Source organism: Bombus vancouverensis, chromosome 14 (genome assembly GCF_051014615.1).
Source record: "Bombus vancouverensis nearcticus chromosome 14, iyBomVanc1_principal, whole genome shotgun sequence".
Classification (NCBI taxonomy): Eukaryota; Metazoa; Arthropoda; class Insecta; order Hymenoptera; family Apidae; genus Bombus; species Bombus vancouverensis.
The window spans coordinates 5,237,852-5,251,249 of record NC_134924.1 but is presented as its reverse complement, the minus strand read 5'-3'; the positions used below and the strand labels follow the sequence as shown (position 1 = coordinate 5,251,249).

The following is a 13,398-nucleotide window of genomic DNA, read 5'->3' as shown; positions in this document are numbered from 1 at the left end:
CGCAGATTGGGAAAACAGATGGATGGCAATCGTATTTCAAAAAATTTCATTTTCGGCGGCAGGTGTGCCGATTCCAACCAGCCAATATCGCAATAAAAGTTAGATAGTCCGGTAAGAGCAATCCAAACATCGTTTTAATAACAGCAGCATGCTGAAAATTGAAGCTCCCAAAATACAAAACAATCACCGATAAGGAAATATGTAGGAGAGCTTAACAGTTCGTATGTCCACGCATGCCAGATGTATTCCTTGAAAGGAGGAGATAAGATACGTCTATGCATCTTCCGTATGACAGCCACCTGGAATTCGTTGCACTGCGCTATTTTTACCGGAGGCCATTTATTTTCTCAAGAACTTAGAGCCCGTGGCGTAAGTTTATCTACAGTGTAAACACGGCCAAAGATAATTCCTTTTCGAATATAGCCAATAACGATGTTCCTAGAATAATTTCTGTCGTCTAGGAAAGCATTCTGTGGAATATGTACAAGAAAGAGAAAAAGAAGTTGAAAAAGAAATTTTGAGAAAGCAAAAATTTTTAACGATTCTGACAATAAAAGATGTATACAAAAGATTACATAAATTGGAATTAAAATATTGTAATAAACACTATTGCCTTATTGATAGAGCTTTCAAACTGATTTTCATGATATATAGTATAATCTTCACTTTTACAATTTAAATATTTATTATAATCTAAATATCGAATGCAAAGAACTCAATGATACGCGTATATAGATTTTTGTGACTGACTGTATATATCCTCTATTTACGGAGGAGCTACATGTAACTATATGTAACTACATGTAAAGAGCCAATAACGTGGCATAACAACAAGCCTCTTAATTAGATGTCTTCCAATATAATTCATACATCCTATCATAAAACTACAGTACCTAGAAAAAGGAAGAAAGGGAAGTAGCATAATTCAAGTAATAAAGGAGAAGAAACTTATTTCTTCGTTCTGATGCGTCACAGAACGACGTGACTTTTATCTTAGCTAATTTTCGCAAAGATCAACATTTACGGAGCAATCCAATTACGTAAATTTCCCGGTGCATACAGTGGTGCTCGCACAATAATCTTTTCCCCTCTTTATGTTCATTCCCTGAAGTGGCGCATGCATCTTTGAAACGCTCGGTAACACTGCAACCGAAATCTCGACGCGTCTTCCCTCTCCTGGCAGAAAGATAAAGTAAATTGCAAGGATCCGACGCGACACTCCAATTTAGATGGAATTCTCGAAACGTTGTAAACTCGGCCCTTTCGTTAAGGTGCATATACCAGGTACACGTGTGTACATATGCAGCGGGGGCCATACGACCCAAGTGTTCTCGTCGGCGGTTTCATGGAAATGGATCAAGCGTTTCGATGAATTTTCACGAGCCGCCAAGGGTTAGTGGATTAACGCTCTCCCTGCGTTCGCAGTTGCGCAGAGGACGTGTCTGACACGAAACTGGGTTGCACTACTTCGTTCGGGACTGGCTGCAACCGCACGACCAGCTAAGGTGCTGTGTGCATAATGCATCGGTGCACAGGTCGAATCGAAACCCGTCTAACGAGCAAAGTTTCCCTTGTTAAAAAATTATAAAACACTTCCGGTCTTTTGTATAATGAATACATTACTTTTTTCTTTTGCTAAGTGAGGTTTCACGAAGCTGGCATTAATGTCGACGTCGGTAGAATATAGTTAACGTGAACGGTAATCTGGCCCTTTTTAGATTTTTCGATTATAGACTAATATTAACTTAGAACGCAATTTCATTTTATAACGAAGATAAATATTAATAAACCACAGGAAGTAAATTCAATATAAACTTGTATGTTAATGTAGAATTTTACTACCTTTTTGGTTTAGTAGTTAGTTTTTTACCTTCTTGTTTGGTAATTAGATTTTTTAATCTTTATTAAAAAAAAAAAAAACGACAGTATCGTATATTAAATTTATAAATTGCATTTAAGAAAAAATTGTATTATAGTGGAAGCGTTAAATAAAGTAGATTTCACGAGCACAGTAGGGAACATTTTACGAGCCACGTAAAGGCGAAGCGTTAATCTGTGATCCGTTTGAAATCGAACTATTGATGTACATACCTTTTAGAACCGTGATATGGTCTCCCAAGGGAACCAGCAAATGAAAGGGGCCGAATGGAACTCGGTCGTGGAATGTCCTATCAAATGACGTTTGCAATTAATCGGGTTACCAGGGTTGTCCAGAGCCCAGCTATCGCTCTTAATTCAAACCTTCTATTGGATCATCGGAATCTGTTTGTCGTGTCCGATGCGTTCCAAACGGTAATTAAGGCTAATGAACTATATCGCAGATTTTTTGCCATGAAGAAAGGACATTTATAATTAAAGTAATTGGAATTCAAGTAATTTGTGTACTGAGATTTTTTGTACGTCGAAGCTAGATAAAATAATGGCGACCGCGTTACGGATTTTTATGTAAATTTATATTTCTATAAGCAGAATTAATGAAATATAAAAATATTGTAATTTGGATGTTGCGTATACTTTTGCAAACTAATTTTTGTCATAAATATCTGACGAATGTAGAAGTATAAAATATTTGTTAAATGTAGCAAATTGTATTTTTCAAAATTGCACTGTTTGATTTTTATCCGCTGTATCTTAACTAAAACTATGACCGCAGTATTGATCTTTAAATAACCTTGCAACGTTAAAATTTACATCTTTTCGCCATTGTGACAAGTTCTTGTTTGTACATCGACTGTTACATACAGTACGTATGCATCCTTCGTGGATATGACATGTACATTTTAAGCTCAGATAGATAGTCTTATTGACAAGTCGACCAAAGTTCTTCCACGCCGGAAATAGAGTTGTCTACGTACGTCTTCCTTCCCCTACCTCATCACGCACCACCCCAAACTATTCCAACTGTCGTAATAACATTGTAAAACTAAAGATGGCATTGCTGTTTCTCCCAGACTCTGTAAAAGTCCAACCAATTTTACACTGTTTTATACAAATAACATGTTGAAAATGACAACGTGAGTTCGCGCTCGCCATCCATATGCAGACGCGCTAGTTACAATAAATAGTAACTAGAAGATAGTTCTAGATATAATCGATAGATGTAATCGATAGGTTTAAGATGTTCTTTTGTTTTTATCCCTAGACCATGTAAGAAAGTGCAATAAAGGTTTTTCAGCTCAGAACGGTGTGATAGATTTATTCAAAGAATCCTATCTCTAACATAACAGATACAAGGTTAAAGTAATCCTTTCAAAAAAATAATTATTTAATAAAAACGTATGCAAATAAATTTATAAAATTTTGCTGTTTGTAAAAATGCAGCATCTTTTTTTTTACGAATAACACAGTTGATTCTGTTTTATTGAAAACGATAAAATTTTTATTGGAAAAGGAAAGTTTAGTCTTCGTTAAATCATATTGAAATTTTTGATTTGTAGGAGTACGTGAATCGATATCATGGACAGAAGATGGGCTCCCTGGAGCCACACGTATTCGCGTTGGCGGAAGCAGCGTACAGGTCTCTCCAGGACACGGAGAGCAATCAATCCTGCGTGATATCGGGAGAAAGTGGCGCTGGCAAGACGGAAACCACGAAATTCATCTTGCAATACCTTTGCTCGGTGACCAGCAATGTGGACACGTGGGTGGAACAACAAATTCTAGAGGCGAACACCATCCTCGAAGCTTTCGGTAATTAACTTATTCCCCTTAATAACTAGTTTCGTCGCCGTTGATTATATTTTCTAACAGTTTACAGCCTGTCCTTAATTTTCCAGGAATTTTTCGCCTGTCACGCCAACACGAAAGTTTTGTCTCTTATAAAAATAATTAAAAGCTAATTACATCTCTCTTTTCTTTTTTTTTTTTTTTGTTAATAATGGAAAGTTACCTTATATTAAAACTATTATTAAAACTAATTAATATCCCAGGATCTTTGTAAAATTTAAAAATAACCAGTTACAAAATATCAATTGCAAAATACAAACAACATTATAGAAGTTAGAATTATTTATTAATTGAGGAGTTAATCTGGAGAAAAGGAAATATTACACGAATTATTATGGAATTTCTCAATTATTACGAATATTACAAAATCAGAATTAACAATTCTGTCGCAATTTTTCCTCTTAGAAGCACTTTTCTCAAGAAATTTCTCAGTCGTTGGTTATTAAATATTATTTCCAGTAATTAAGAAAAAATTACATGTTTTACTTTCTTTCAATTGGAAACTTTGAAAATGATTTCAAATAAAAAGAAATGGAAGGGCTTCGTTGAAAGCATAGATTTGTCGCGAAATTGTTTGCTGGACACTTTTCATAAAAGTCGCCGAAGAAAAGGCAAGCCTTTTTTCTCGAGGTTTTCTCTTGTTCCAAAGGCAACGCTCGAAAATAGAAACGGGAAGACTTTTATGAAATGGATCGATGAACGTTATTCCTAATGGCATTTAAAAATAAAGGGGATTCATTACTCGGAGTCAAGAGGCCGAGATCGAGTCAGGTGTGAAATGTAAAAGCGCGAGGGGTAGAAACTGGGTCACGAGAGGCAAAAGATTTAAGGGGGTATCATAAAAATTGTACCGTTTACTTTTGTATCTCGGCAAAATGCGCTACCAAACACTGCAGGAATACCTGCTTCGTTGTGAAAATGTTTTCTGTCGTCGCGTTTTATTCTATCAATATTAAAAGACTAGACTTTCTCCTATAACTGTCTCATACTGATTAAAAATTTACAAATAATTATTTCACTATATATATTTCATGTTTATTTATTTTTTAAAATTCTTATCTTTTCTTTAATCGCTCTTCACAATGGGTATATGAAAATTGTCCTAAATTTGACATTTTATCAAGTTTAGTATTTTAATACCACAAAATATGATTATCCTATATTTAATATTTTACAGAGTTTAATCATTCAAAACTACATAATGTGATTATTCTAAATTTGATAATTTATGAAATTTAATATTTTGGAACTACAGACTAAAATCATCCAAAATTTAATATATTAAATAATTATCCTATAATGTCTTTATATATTATATATTATATTTATATTTATATATTATATTATATTTTATATATTATATATATTATATTATATATTATATTATATTTATATTTATTTATATTGTATTTATATATTATATATTATAGTCTTTCTTTACGAGAATATAATTATTTTCATTTTCAAAAAATATTATACAGGAAACGCGAAGACAGTAAGGAACGACAACAGCTCCCGGTTTGGCAAGTTTATGCAGGTGTGCTTCGACAGTAAGTGGATGATCAAGGGCTGTATCATCCAAGATTACTTGCTTGAGCAGAGCCGTATAACTTTTCAAAGTAGCGGAGAAAGGAATTACCATGTGTTCTATCAGCTGGTCGAAGCTGGAACCAGAGACGAGGAATTCGCGGAACAATATAAACTGATGCCAGCAAGCCACTACAAGTATTTGAATCAGTCTGGTTGTGTGAAGATCGATGGAATCTCCGACTGCAAGAAACTCGATGCTCTTAGGCTTGCGTTTAACGTGCTACAGGTAATTAGTCGGTACACACAGGGTGGTATCATCAAAGGATATGATTTATTGGTGTTAATAGTTTGTACAAACAGTTCCATATAGATGAAATGTTAAGAATTTCTCTGCTTAATTCTCTCAGAATAGAATTTATGTTCAGTCTGTCAGAAAATTATTTCTTACTCGTTATTAATGATAGAATATTTATTTATAATATGAGCAATAGAAAATTTATCATAACAGTCTAGAATTCTTTGATGTTTTGTTCTATTAGTCAAACAAATAATTAGAACAATTACTTTCAAACAAAGTAATCAGTTCAAATATTTATTAAATGTTTGTTTTCCGTTAAAATACATAATTAGTACATCTCTTATTTTTATGACTGTAATAATTTAATTTTCGTTTTTCTTATTATTGCATTTATAACTGTATTATCGTCATTTTTTCTGATTGCTATAACAATTTAAATATTTGAATAACTAAAGAACATCCTAAAACCATAAAATACGTGTAATAGCTTCCCTTATAATATTTCTTTTTGTTATTTCATTTCTCCTTCTTCCCTCTATAAATTGCTTCAGTAACGAGGACTTATTTTATCCTTAGCCGCGACTGACTGGCACTTTCGTTTTTGTAGGTCGCGCCGGAAATGTGCGAGGGTATTTTCAGAGTCCTGTCTGCCATTCTTTGGTTGGGGAATTTGAGCTTCGAGGACGTGGACGGCGAAAGATGCGAACTAACTAAAGAAGACCTTGACATCGTTGGTACGGTTGCTCCTTTGCTCGGGCTGCAGGTTGAGGATCTCACCAAAGTGGTGCTTATACGACAGATAAATGTCCGCGGAAATATCACCGAGATACCATTGAAGGTTCAAGAAGCCCGTGAAAACAGGCATGCGATGGCAAAAGCATTGTACTCGAGAACGTTCGCCTGGTTAATCAATCATATAAACAATTGCACGAATCCTGGCCAGGACAGCTCGAGATTTCTTGGTGTTTTGGATATATTTGGCTTCGAGAACTTTGCCGTCAACAGCTTCGAGCAACTGTGTATCAATTACACGAACGAGAAGCTGCATAAGTTTTTCAATCACTACGTGTTCGCGCTGGAACAGGAACTAGTAAGTCGTTTCTAAGCTTTCTTGTTTTCCTATATACTTAGTCAGCTGTGTGACACGATTAACGATCGTGTCACATGATAGGGTGAGATAATGGGTTTGTTACGTAACCGTTAAGGTAACATTGTATTGACCTCGATGTCAAAGGTGCAGTAAGATAATTCAGTTGAATTCTTAGCAATTTTTTATCTGTAATATTTAACAATAAACTGAAGATATATTAGATGTAGGTTTCTGAGAACGTGAGTTTCTGTAGGGTTTAAAATTAACTAGTTCCAAACTTCACTAGATGCCAGTCGTCTTTCTGTATTAATTGAATTGAATACTTCTATATTTTTTCATGTAATACTTAGTAATACACCACAAAGATATATTATACATGTTACCTAGTTTCAAGTTATCTACTCAAATGCATGTAATACATTGTCATTAACACTTCACCTGAATATAGTCGAGGGTTAATGATAAAAATAAACTGGTTGCAAAGTTGACTAGTTGACACTTGTCCTTCCATGTCGGCTGTCGTAACACGTGAAACGTTTTGAATTTCAGTATCGACAGGAAGAGATCCAATACTCCCATATCACCTTCACTGACAACACCATGTGCCTGGAATTAATCGAGAAACCTCCACGATGTGTTCTTAAATTACTGACCGAGCAGTGCCATATGCCGAAAGGCTCGGACCTAGCTTACCTGACCAATTTGCATGCAGAATTCGAGAATCATCCTTGCTACGTGAAAGGGGACGATAGGCGAAAATGGGAGAAAGAATTTGGAGTGAAACACTATGCTGGATGCGTTACTTACGCAGTCGAAGGATTTGTCGATAAGAATCGAGATGTACAACAAGATGTGTTCTTCGATTTCATGTCTAGGAGCACAAATGAATTTGTTCAAGAAATCACAGTTTATCAGGATCTTCTGGGATGCACGGTAGCTCGTGCAAGTGGAAATGCAACTACCATGTCTCGTGGAACATCCAAGGGAAAACCAACCCTCTGTGATTCCTTCAGACATCAGTTGCAGGCTCTGGTCGATGTTCTTCAAGCTACCACACCCTGGTACGCTAGATGCATCAAGCCAAATATGCAAAAAGTGTCGAATCACTATGACGAGAAGCTGGTTCTGGACCAGCTGAAATATTTAGGCATGTTAGATATTATTAGAATCAGGAAGGAAGGCTTTCCTATACACATGCCCTTCCACGACTTTATAGCGAGATATCGTTGTTTAGATAAAGCACGTTTATCACGTTCTTATAACGAGAAAGAGGCTGTTAGGTGCTTAATCAGTAGTCAGGGTATCCCTGAAACTGAATGGCAAATAGGCAAAACTAAAGTGTTTTTAAGAAGTTATGTACACGAGCCACTGGAAGATTGTAGAAATCAAATGGTTACCAGTAACGCTATGATGATACAGAAAATATGGAGAGGCTACGTAGTTCGACGAGGTAAGTTATTTTCAATTTTAATTTTTCATAATATATTTCTTATCTTATTTTTGAACTAAAGAGAATTTGAATTTTCCCAGAGTATAAACGCGTGAGAGACGCTGCACTGAAAGTGCAACATGCATACCGAGGCTGGAAACTGAGAATAATGTTCATCAGAAAACGAAGAGCAGCCATTGTGATACAGAGTCATCTGCGTGGCGTATTCGCAAGGGAGGTTGCGGCTGCTTTGAGAGAAATGAGACGAGTAGACGAAGAGATGAGGAAGAGGGAGAGATTGGAAGAGGAGAGAAGATTGATGGAGGATAAGAAGGCTCTGGAAGAAAGTCAAAGGTATAACGATATATTATCTTGAAACTGTATGATAAAAGGACGTCTATTCCAGTATACAAACTGCCGTGACGATCATATAGGACTGTTGTTCGTTTGTGTGTTAATAGTATGTCCATTTGTGTCCTTTATAGCGCACAGTACAATGGTATTGTCGGGATGGAACCCGGGTAAGTTCGTATGACGTGTCGGTAGTTCGAATGGCGAATTAAAAATCCTTACGGCATGACGAGAATTCACTAAGAATAATTGCTTTTAACATAGATGCAGCGTAGTACCACAAAATACACACACATACACCGGCACCTGGCTAATTTGTGCGCTTAAGAAATTAAAATACTTGCATTGAATTGTATTTCAGTATTTTCATATATGTGCTATTCCATTTTACAGAAAAGCGCAAGAAGAGATCGCTGCATTGTCGCAGATGGCGGAGCAAATGAATTCTAAAATGGCTGCCTCAGATTTGCAGTCTGTAGACTTGGACAATCTATTTTCATTTTTATCTGACGTGCAATCGACGAAGGGTAATCAGATAATTGAAGAAATCGGTGAACAAATGGATGCATTGGTCGAAGACCTCGATGTGGAACTAGAGACTGTAATTCAGCAAGAAATGGAGTTAAATTCAAAAGCGGAATCTAAAGCAAATACTCCAAATGGGCAAGAAGCTACCTCGCCATTGCAACAATCATCACAGCAGCAGCAGCAACAGCAAAGGATACCTTGTCCAAACACTGGCAAACTCGGTCAGCCGAGTCTTCCAGAGCCCACTGAACCTCCTCCACCTCCGCCACCTCCTGCTACAGCTTTGACGATGAATGGTGGCGACTCCTCTATTGATAATGGAGAGCCTATCTACGAGTCCGTTTTACCTCGTGAAGAGAACAGTCCTAGCAGTCCAATTTTGGTCAATGGAAATTCTGGATCATTAGTTAACGGTGAATCCTGTGGTTCACCTCCACCTGCACCAAATAACAAAGTCATTAAAGAACCGATTGCTGGTAGCCCTCCATCGAGACCAGAATCTAGAAACTCAAATAGTCTCCATTTATTGCACCATAATCACCACCAACCGGTACCACAACAGCAACAGAATGGTCATGATCAACAACAACAGCAGGTGCAGCAATCTCAACAACCACCTGTGGAGAGAGAACAGAGACGCAAATGCAGAGTGGAGCGTAAACTTCAAGAATTGGAGGACAAGAAGGAGCCTGATAACGAAGTTACTTATCATGATATCGTAGAATTTGCGCAAAATTATTTCAATAGCCACGAAAGATCTCCCGAGGGTACAATCATGGCTACGCTCACTAGAAAATCACGTGGCAAAAGCGTAGAATTCATCCCAAAGTACGAAATGGTTACCTACTACAAAGGTTCTACTATACCGAATTCTCACATTCATATGTACGACCCTGATAACGTTAATGTGGCTTGTTCTGTCTTCAGGGTAAGTAATTATTTGTACAGATTATTTTCTTTGTTAATTAATATTGAAAGTAATATTTTTTCTTAATCTTTAGGATCTTTGTAAGTATATAAGAGGAGAGATGAAACTAGATCAGGAAATTGCAACTATTCAAAGTATAATAGGTTATGGTATTGAGCGTGAAGAATTAAGAGATGAAATTTTCGTCCAATGTATGCGACAAGCAACTAACAATCCTAACCCAGAATGGGCTGAACGAGTCTGGTTATTGCTCTGTTTGGCTATAGTTGCTTTTCAACCTAGTAAACTACTGTACAAGTATTTCGTGTCTTTCTTGCGAAAGAATTTGGCTCTCGAGGGCAAACTACGGCAATACGTTCAGTGGTGCGTGGATAATTGTAAAAATATGAAAGTTTCCTGTAGACAACATCCACCGTCGACGGTAGAGATTGCGGCTATGAGGCGACTAGGCACGATAGTTTGTCGATTCTTCTTTTTGGATGGAAGAACTAAAGCAATCGATGTGCATCCAACTGATACTGCTTCCGATGCTGTTGCTAAGTTAGGTGAAAAATTGGGTCTCAGGTCTTTAGAAGGTTGGGCAATTTACCAAAGTAGACCGGATGGCGAAGAACATGTTCGAGCGCATGATTATCTATATGATGTTATAGCTGCTTGGGAAATGTAAATTTTCATTGATTACTATTATCGATTAATAAACTACGAATATTTATGCAGTTATATCAAAGTTCATCATACTTAATTTTACATTGATAACTTGTCTTATTATATTTTACTTTTTTCAGGAAACAATGCAAATTAAACACAGCACAATCAACATTTTCAACACTTCGTCGTGGAAATAATGCTACTTTAGGGAGTGGCGATAATCGATTCGTTTTCAAACGAAGGCTTTTCCGAAATACCCGAGAAATATCCCAAGATCCCGTCGAGGTGAACATGCTGTACGCTCAAGCTGTATATAACGTTGTGAAGGTAAACTAGAGAGGGAAAAAATCAAATTATTGATCTTATCTTGTTTCTTGTAAACGTCCTATTCTCTCTTTTGTCATTTTTTCAGTGCGACGATTTCCCGGTATCAGAAAAGGTCGCGCTCCAGTTGGCGGGCTTACAAGCGCAAGTCGCCTTGGGCGATCCAAAAGATAACGATCGGCTGGATTACTACAGCGAGGTGGATAGTTTTTTGCCTTATCGAATCAGCCGTGCTCGAGGCGACGATGTTTGGGTGCCAATCATAGCGCAGGCACACAGACAGTATGGCGCCGGTCGGAAAGAATTGGCAGCCAAGGTGTTGTATTTATCTTGCGTGATGCAATACCCTCTCTACGGTACGACTATGTTCAACGTAACTTATCGTGGTTATTGGTCGTATGGCAATCAACTAATCTTGGGTATAAACTGCGATGGATTGATGCTGATCAAGCCGGATGATAAATTTGTCTTATCGGAGTATCGTTATCAGGATGTGGAAAGCATCATGCTAGACCCAAGTGACTCTTTCATAACACTGTCTCTTCTACGTCACAATCCCGACAGCTCGCACAAGTGTTTTGTTTTTGAAACGCCACAGAAGAACGAGATAGGTAGTCTGATCGTTAGTTACTGTCCAGCATTGGCAGGCTGGATCACGGAAAACGAGGTTCCTACTAAGAAGCTCAAGTGTATTACCAACGAGGATCGTATTAGGCTCTATCATAACTTAGTCAATTGCCGAAGAACACTAGTGGACGCGGAGATATTAAGAAAACCTCAAGACTCTGGTGGTGGTTTTCTAAGAAACACTTTGCGAAGATTGTCTAAGCACAAGATAGAGAAACTTAGGCAAGAACATGGTAGCGCGACTGATCATGGTGAAACCTATAAAGGATTTCCTTATGCCTATTGGGCATTCAGCAGACAAACTATACCTCAGAGTCTCTCAAAACTACCCGATCCGGATGAACAGATGGCTCTTAGTGTATTCCAATTAATTTTAACTTACGCTGGATTAGGACAAAACGGAGATACGGTTCGTAGGGTAGAAGATGAACACGTAAACTTGATACAAACCGTGATGGAACGTTGTATAAGAAAGGAGAATCTCTTAGGTGAACTGTATCTTCAATTGATTAAACAAACGACAGATCACCCTGATCCTAATAGTCGAGTCAATCTCAGGCATTGGGCGTTGCTTTCTTTGGCCTGTTCAGTTATTCTACCTCCACAGAAAGTAATTCGAAAGTATCTGATAGCGCATTTGAAACGATGCGCTAGTGATTACGTTACGGAGGAGGGAAAATACGCCAGATTTGCTGAAAAGTGCCTTTACAAGACGCAGGGCACGAGAAGAAGACAATGGCCGCCGAGCAGAGAAGAAATAATGTGCACGATTAATCGCAGGCCTATTTATGCGAGATTCCATTTCATGGATGGACAATATCATGCTGTTGAATTTCATCCTTCAGCAACAGCTAGAGACGTTATGGAGATTATCAAGACTAAGATTGGTTTAGAAGAAACTGCCATGGGTAATCGAAGTTAAATTAAATTTGTTATTTCTTTTAATTGTTAAATGGCTTGTAAATATTTATAATTTAATTGGGATTTATAGGTTATGCCATTTATGAAGTCTTAGGACCGACCGAAAGAGCATTGATACCAGAAGAAAAGATTGCCGATGTGATGTCGAAATGGGAGCGTTACAGAACGGCGAACGCACAACAGAATCAATCGCAAAGAAAGCACGCACATCATTTCTTCTTATTTAAGAAACATTTGTTCCTTGATCAGTACATGAATCTCGATGATCCGGTGGAGAAAGAGTTACTTTATCATCAAGTACTGCATGATTTACGTGCTGATCGATTTCCTATTACTGAGAAAGAAGCTGTAAATAATTATTCTTTTTTTATTATCCGTTAAAATCCAATAAATTATGGTATAGATTATCTAAATTTATAATCTGTTTTTAGATGATGCTGACAGCGTTACAAGCACAATTAGAACTAGGTGATTGTGAAGACGCTGTATCGGATCACGATTACCGAACTATATCAAGTCACTGCCTTCCACCAAGACTGGTTCCAAGTTTATGCATTGAAGGAGTACTTCAACACCATCAATCACTACGAGGAATGACACCGCCCGAAGCGAAGAAGGCGTTCCTGAATTTAATTCAATCGTGGCCGCTTCATAGGGCCACGATATTCGATGTCATGCAATCATTTACTTCGAATTGGCCACGTGTTCTGTGGTTGGCCGTCGACCAGCAAGGTCTTCACCTTTTGGAGCATCGTTCCAGAAACACTCTCTGTACCTACGAATATAGCAGTATTCTCAGTTATAGTCCAGCTGTTAGTTGTTTGATGATTATCACTGGTACTGATAAGAAGCAGAGCAAAGTTATCCTTACGACATCTCAGGTAATTCTTTTTGTTTAAGAATTTATATTATAATGCACAAATTTTATATTGAATAATAATTATTTTTAGAGTGTTAAAACATTTTCTTTAACTGCGTAATTATTATTTACTGATATT

General features: G+C 37.3%; 1 protein-coding gene across 3 annotated transcripts in view; it reads left to right on the top strand.

Annotated features, from left to right (window-relative positions):
- Nucleotides 1-13,398, top strand: part of Myo81F (unconventional myosin 81F) — a 51,031-nt gene that overhangs the window by 31,418 nt on the left and 6,215 nt on the right. For 2 of the 3 annotated variants that reach the window (XR_013059989.1, XM_033339036.2), the window contains exons 4-15: nt 3,438-3,690; nt 5,208-5,542; nt 6,162-6,644; nt 7,194-8,094; nt 8,175-8,427; nt 8,559-8,594; nt 8,818-9,880; nt 9,954-10,543; nt 10,666-10,855; nt 10,941-12,387; nt 12,471-12,748; nt 12,832-13,281. Coding sequence is in view for 2 of the 3 variants with exons in the window: in XM_033339036.2 (XP_033194927.1) it covers nt 3,438-3,690; nt 5,208-5,542; nt 6,162-6,644; nt 7,194-8,094; nt 8,175-8,427; nt 8,559-8,594; nt 8,818-9,880; nt 9,954-10,543; nt 10,666-10,855; nt 10,941-12,387; nt 12,471-12,748; nt 12,832-13,281 (6,279 nt within the window). In the remaining variant the exon portion in view is untranslated. The remainder of the gene's footprint in view (nt 1-3,437; nt 3,691-5,207; nt 5,543-6,161; nt 6,645-7,193; nt 8,095-8,174; nt 8,428-8,558; nt 8,595-8,817; nt 9,881-9,953; nt 10,544-10,665; nt 10,856-10,940; nt 12,388-12,470; nt 12,749-12,831; nt 13,282-13,398) is intronic. The other variant, XM_033339037.2, reaches the window with a different exon arrangement.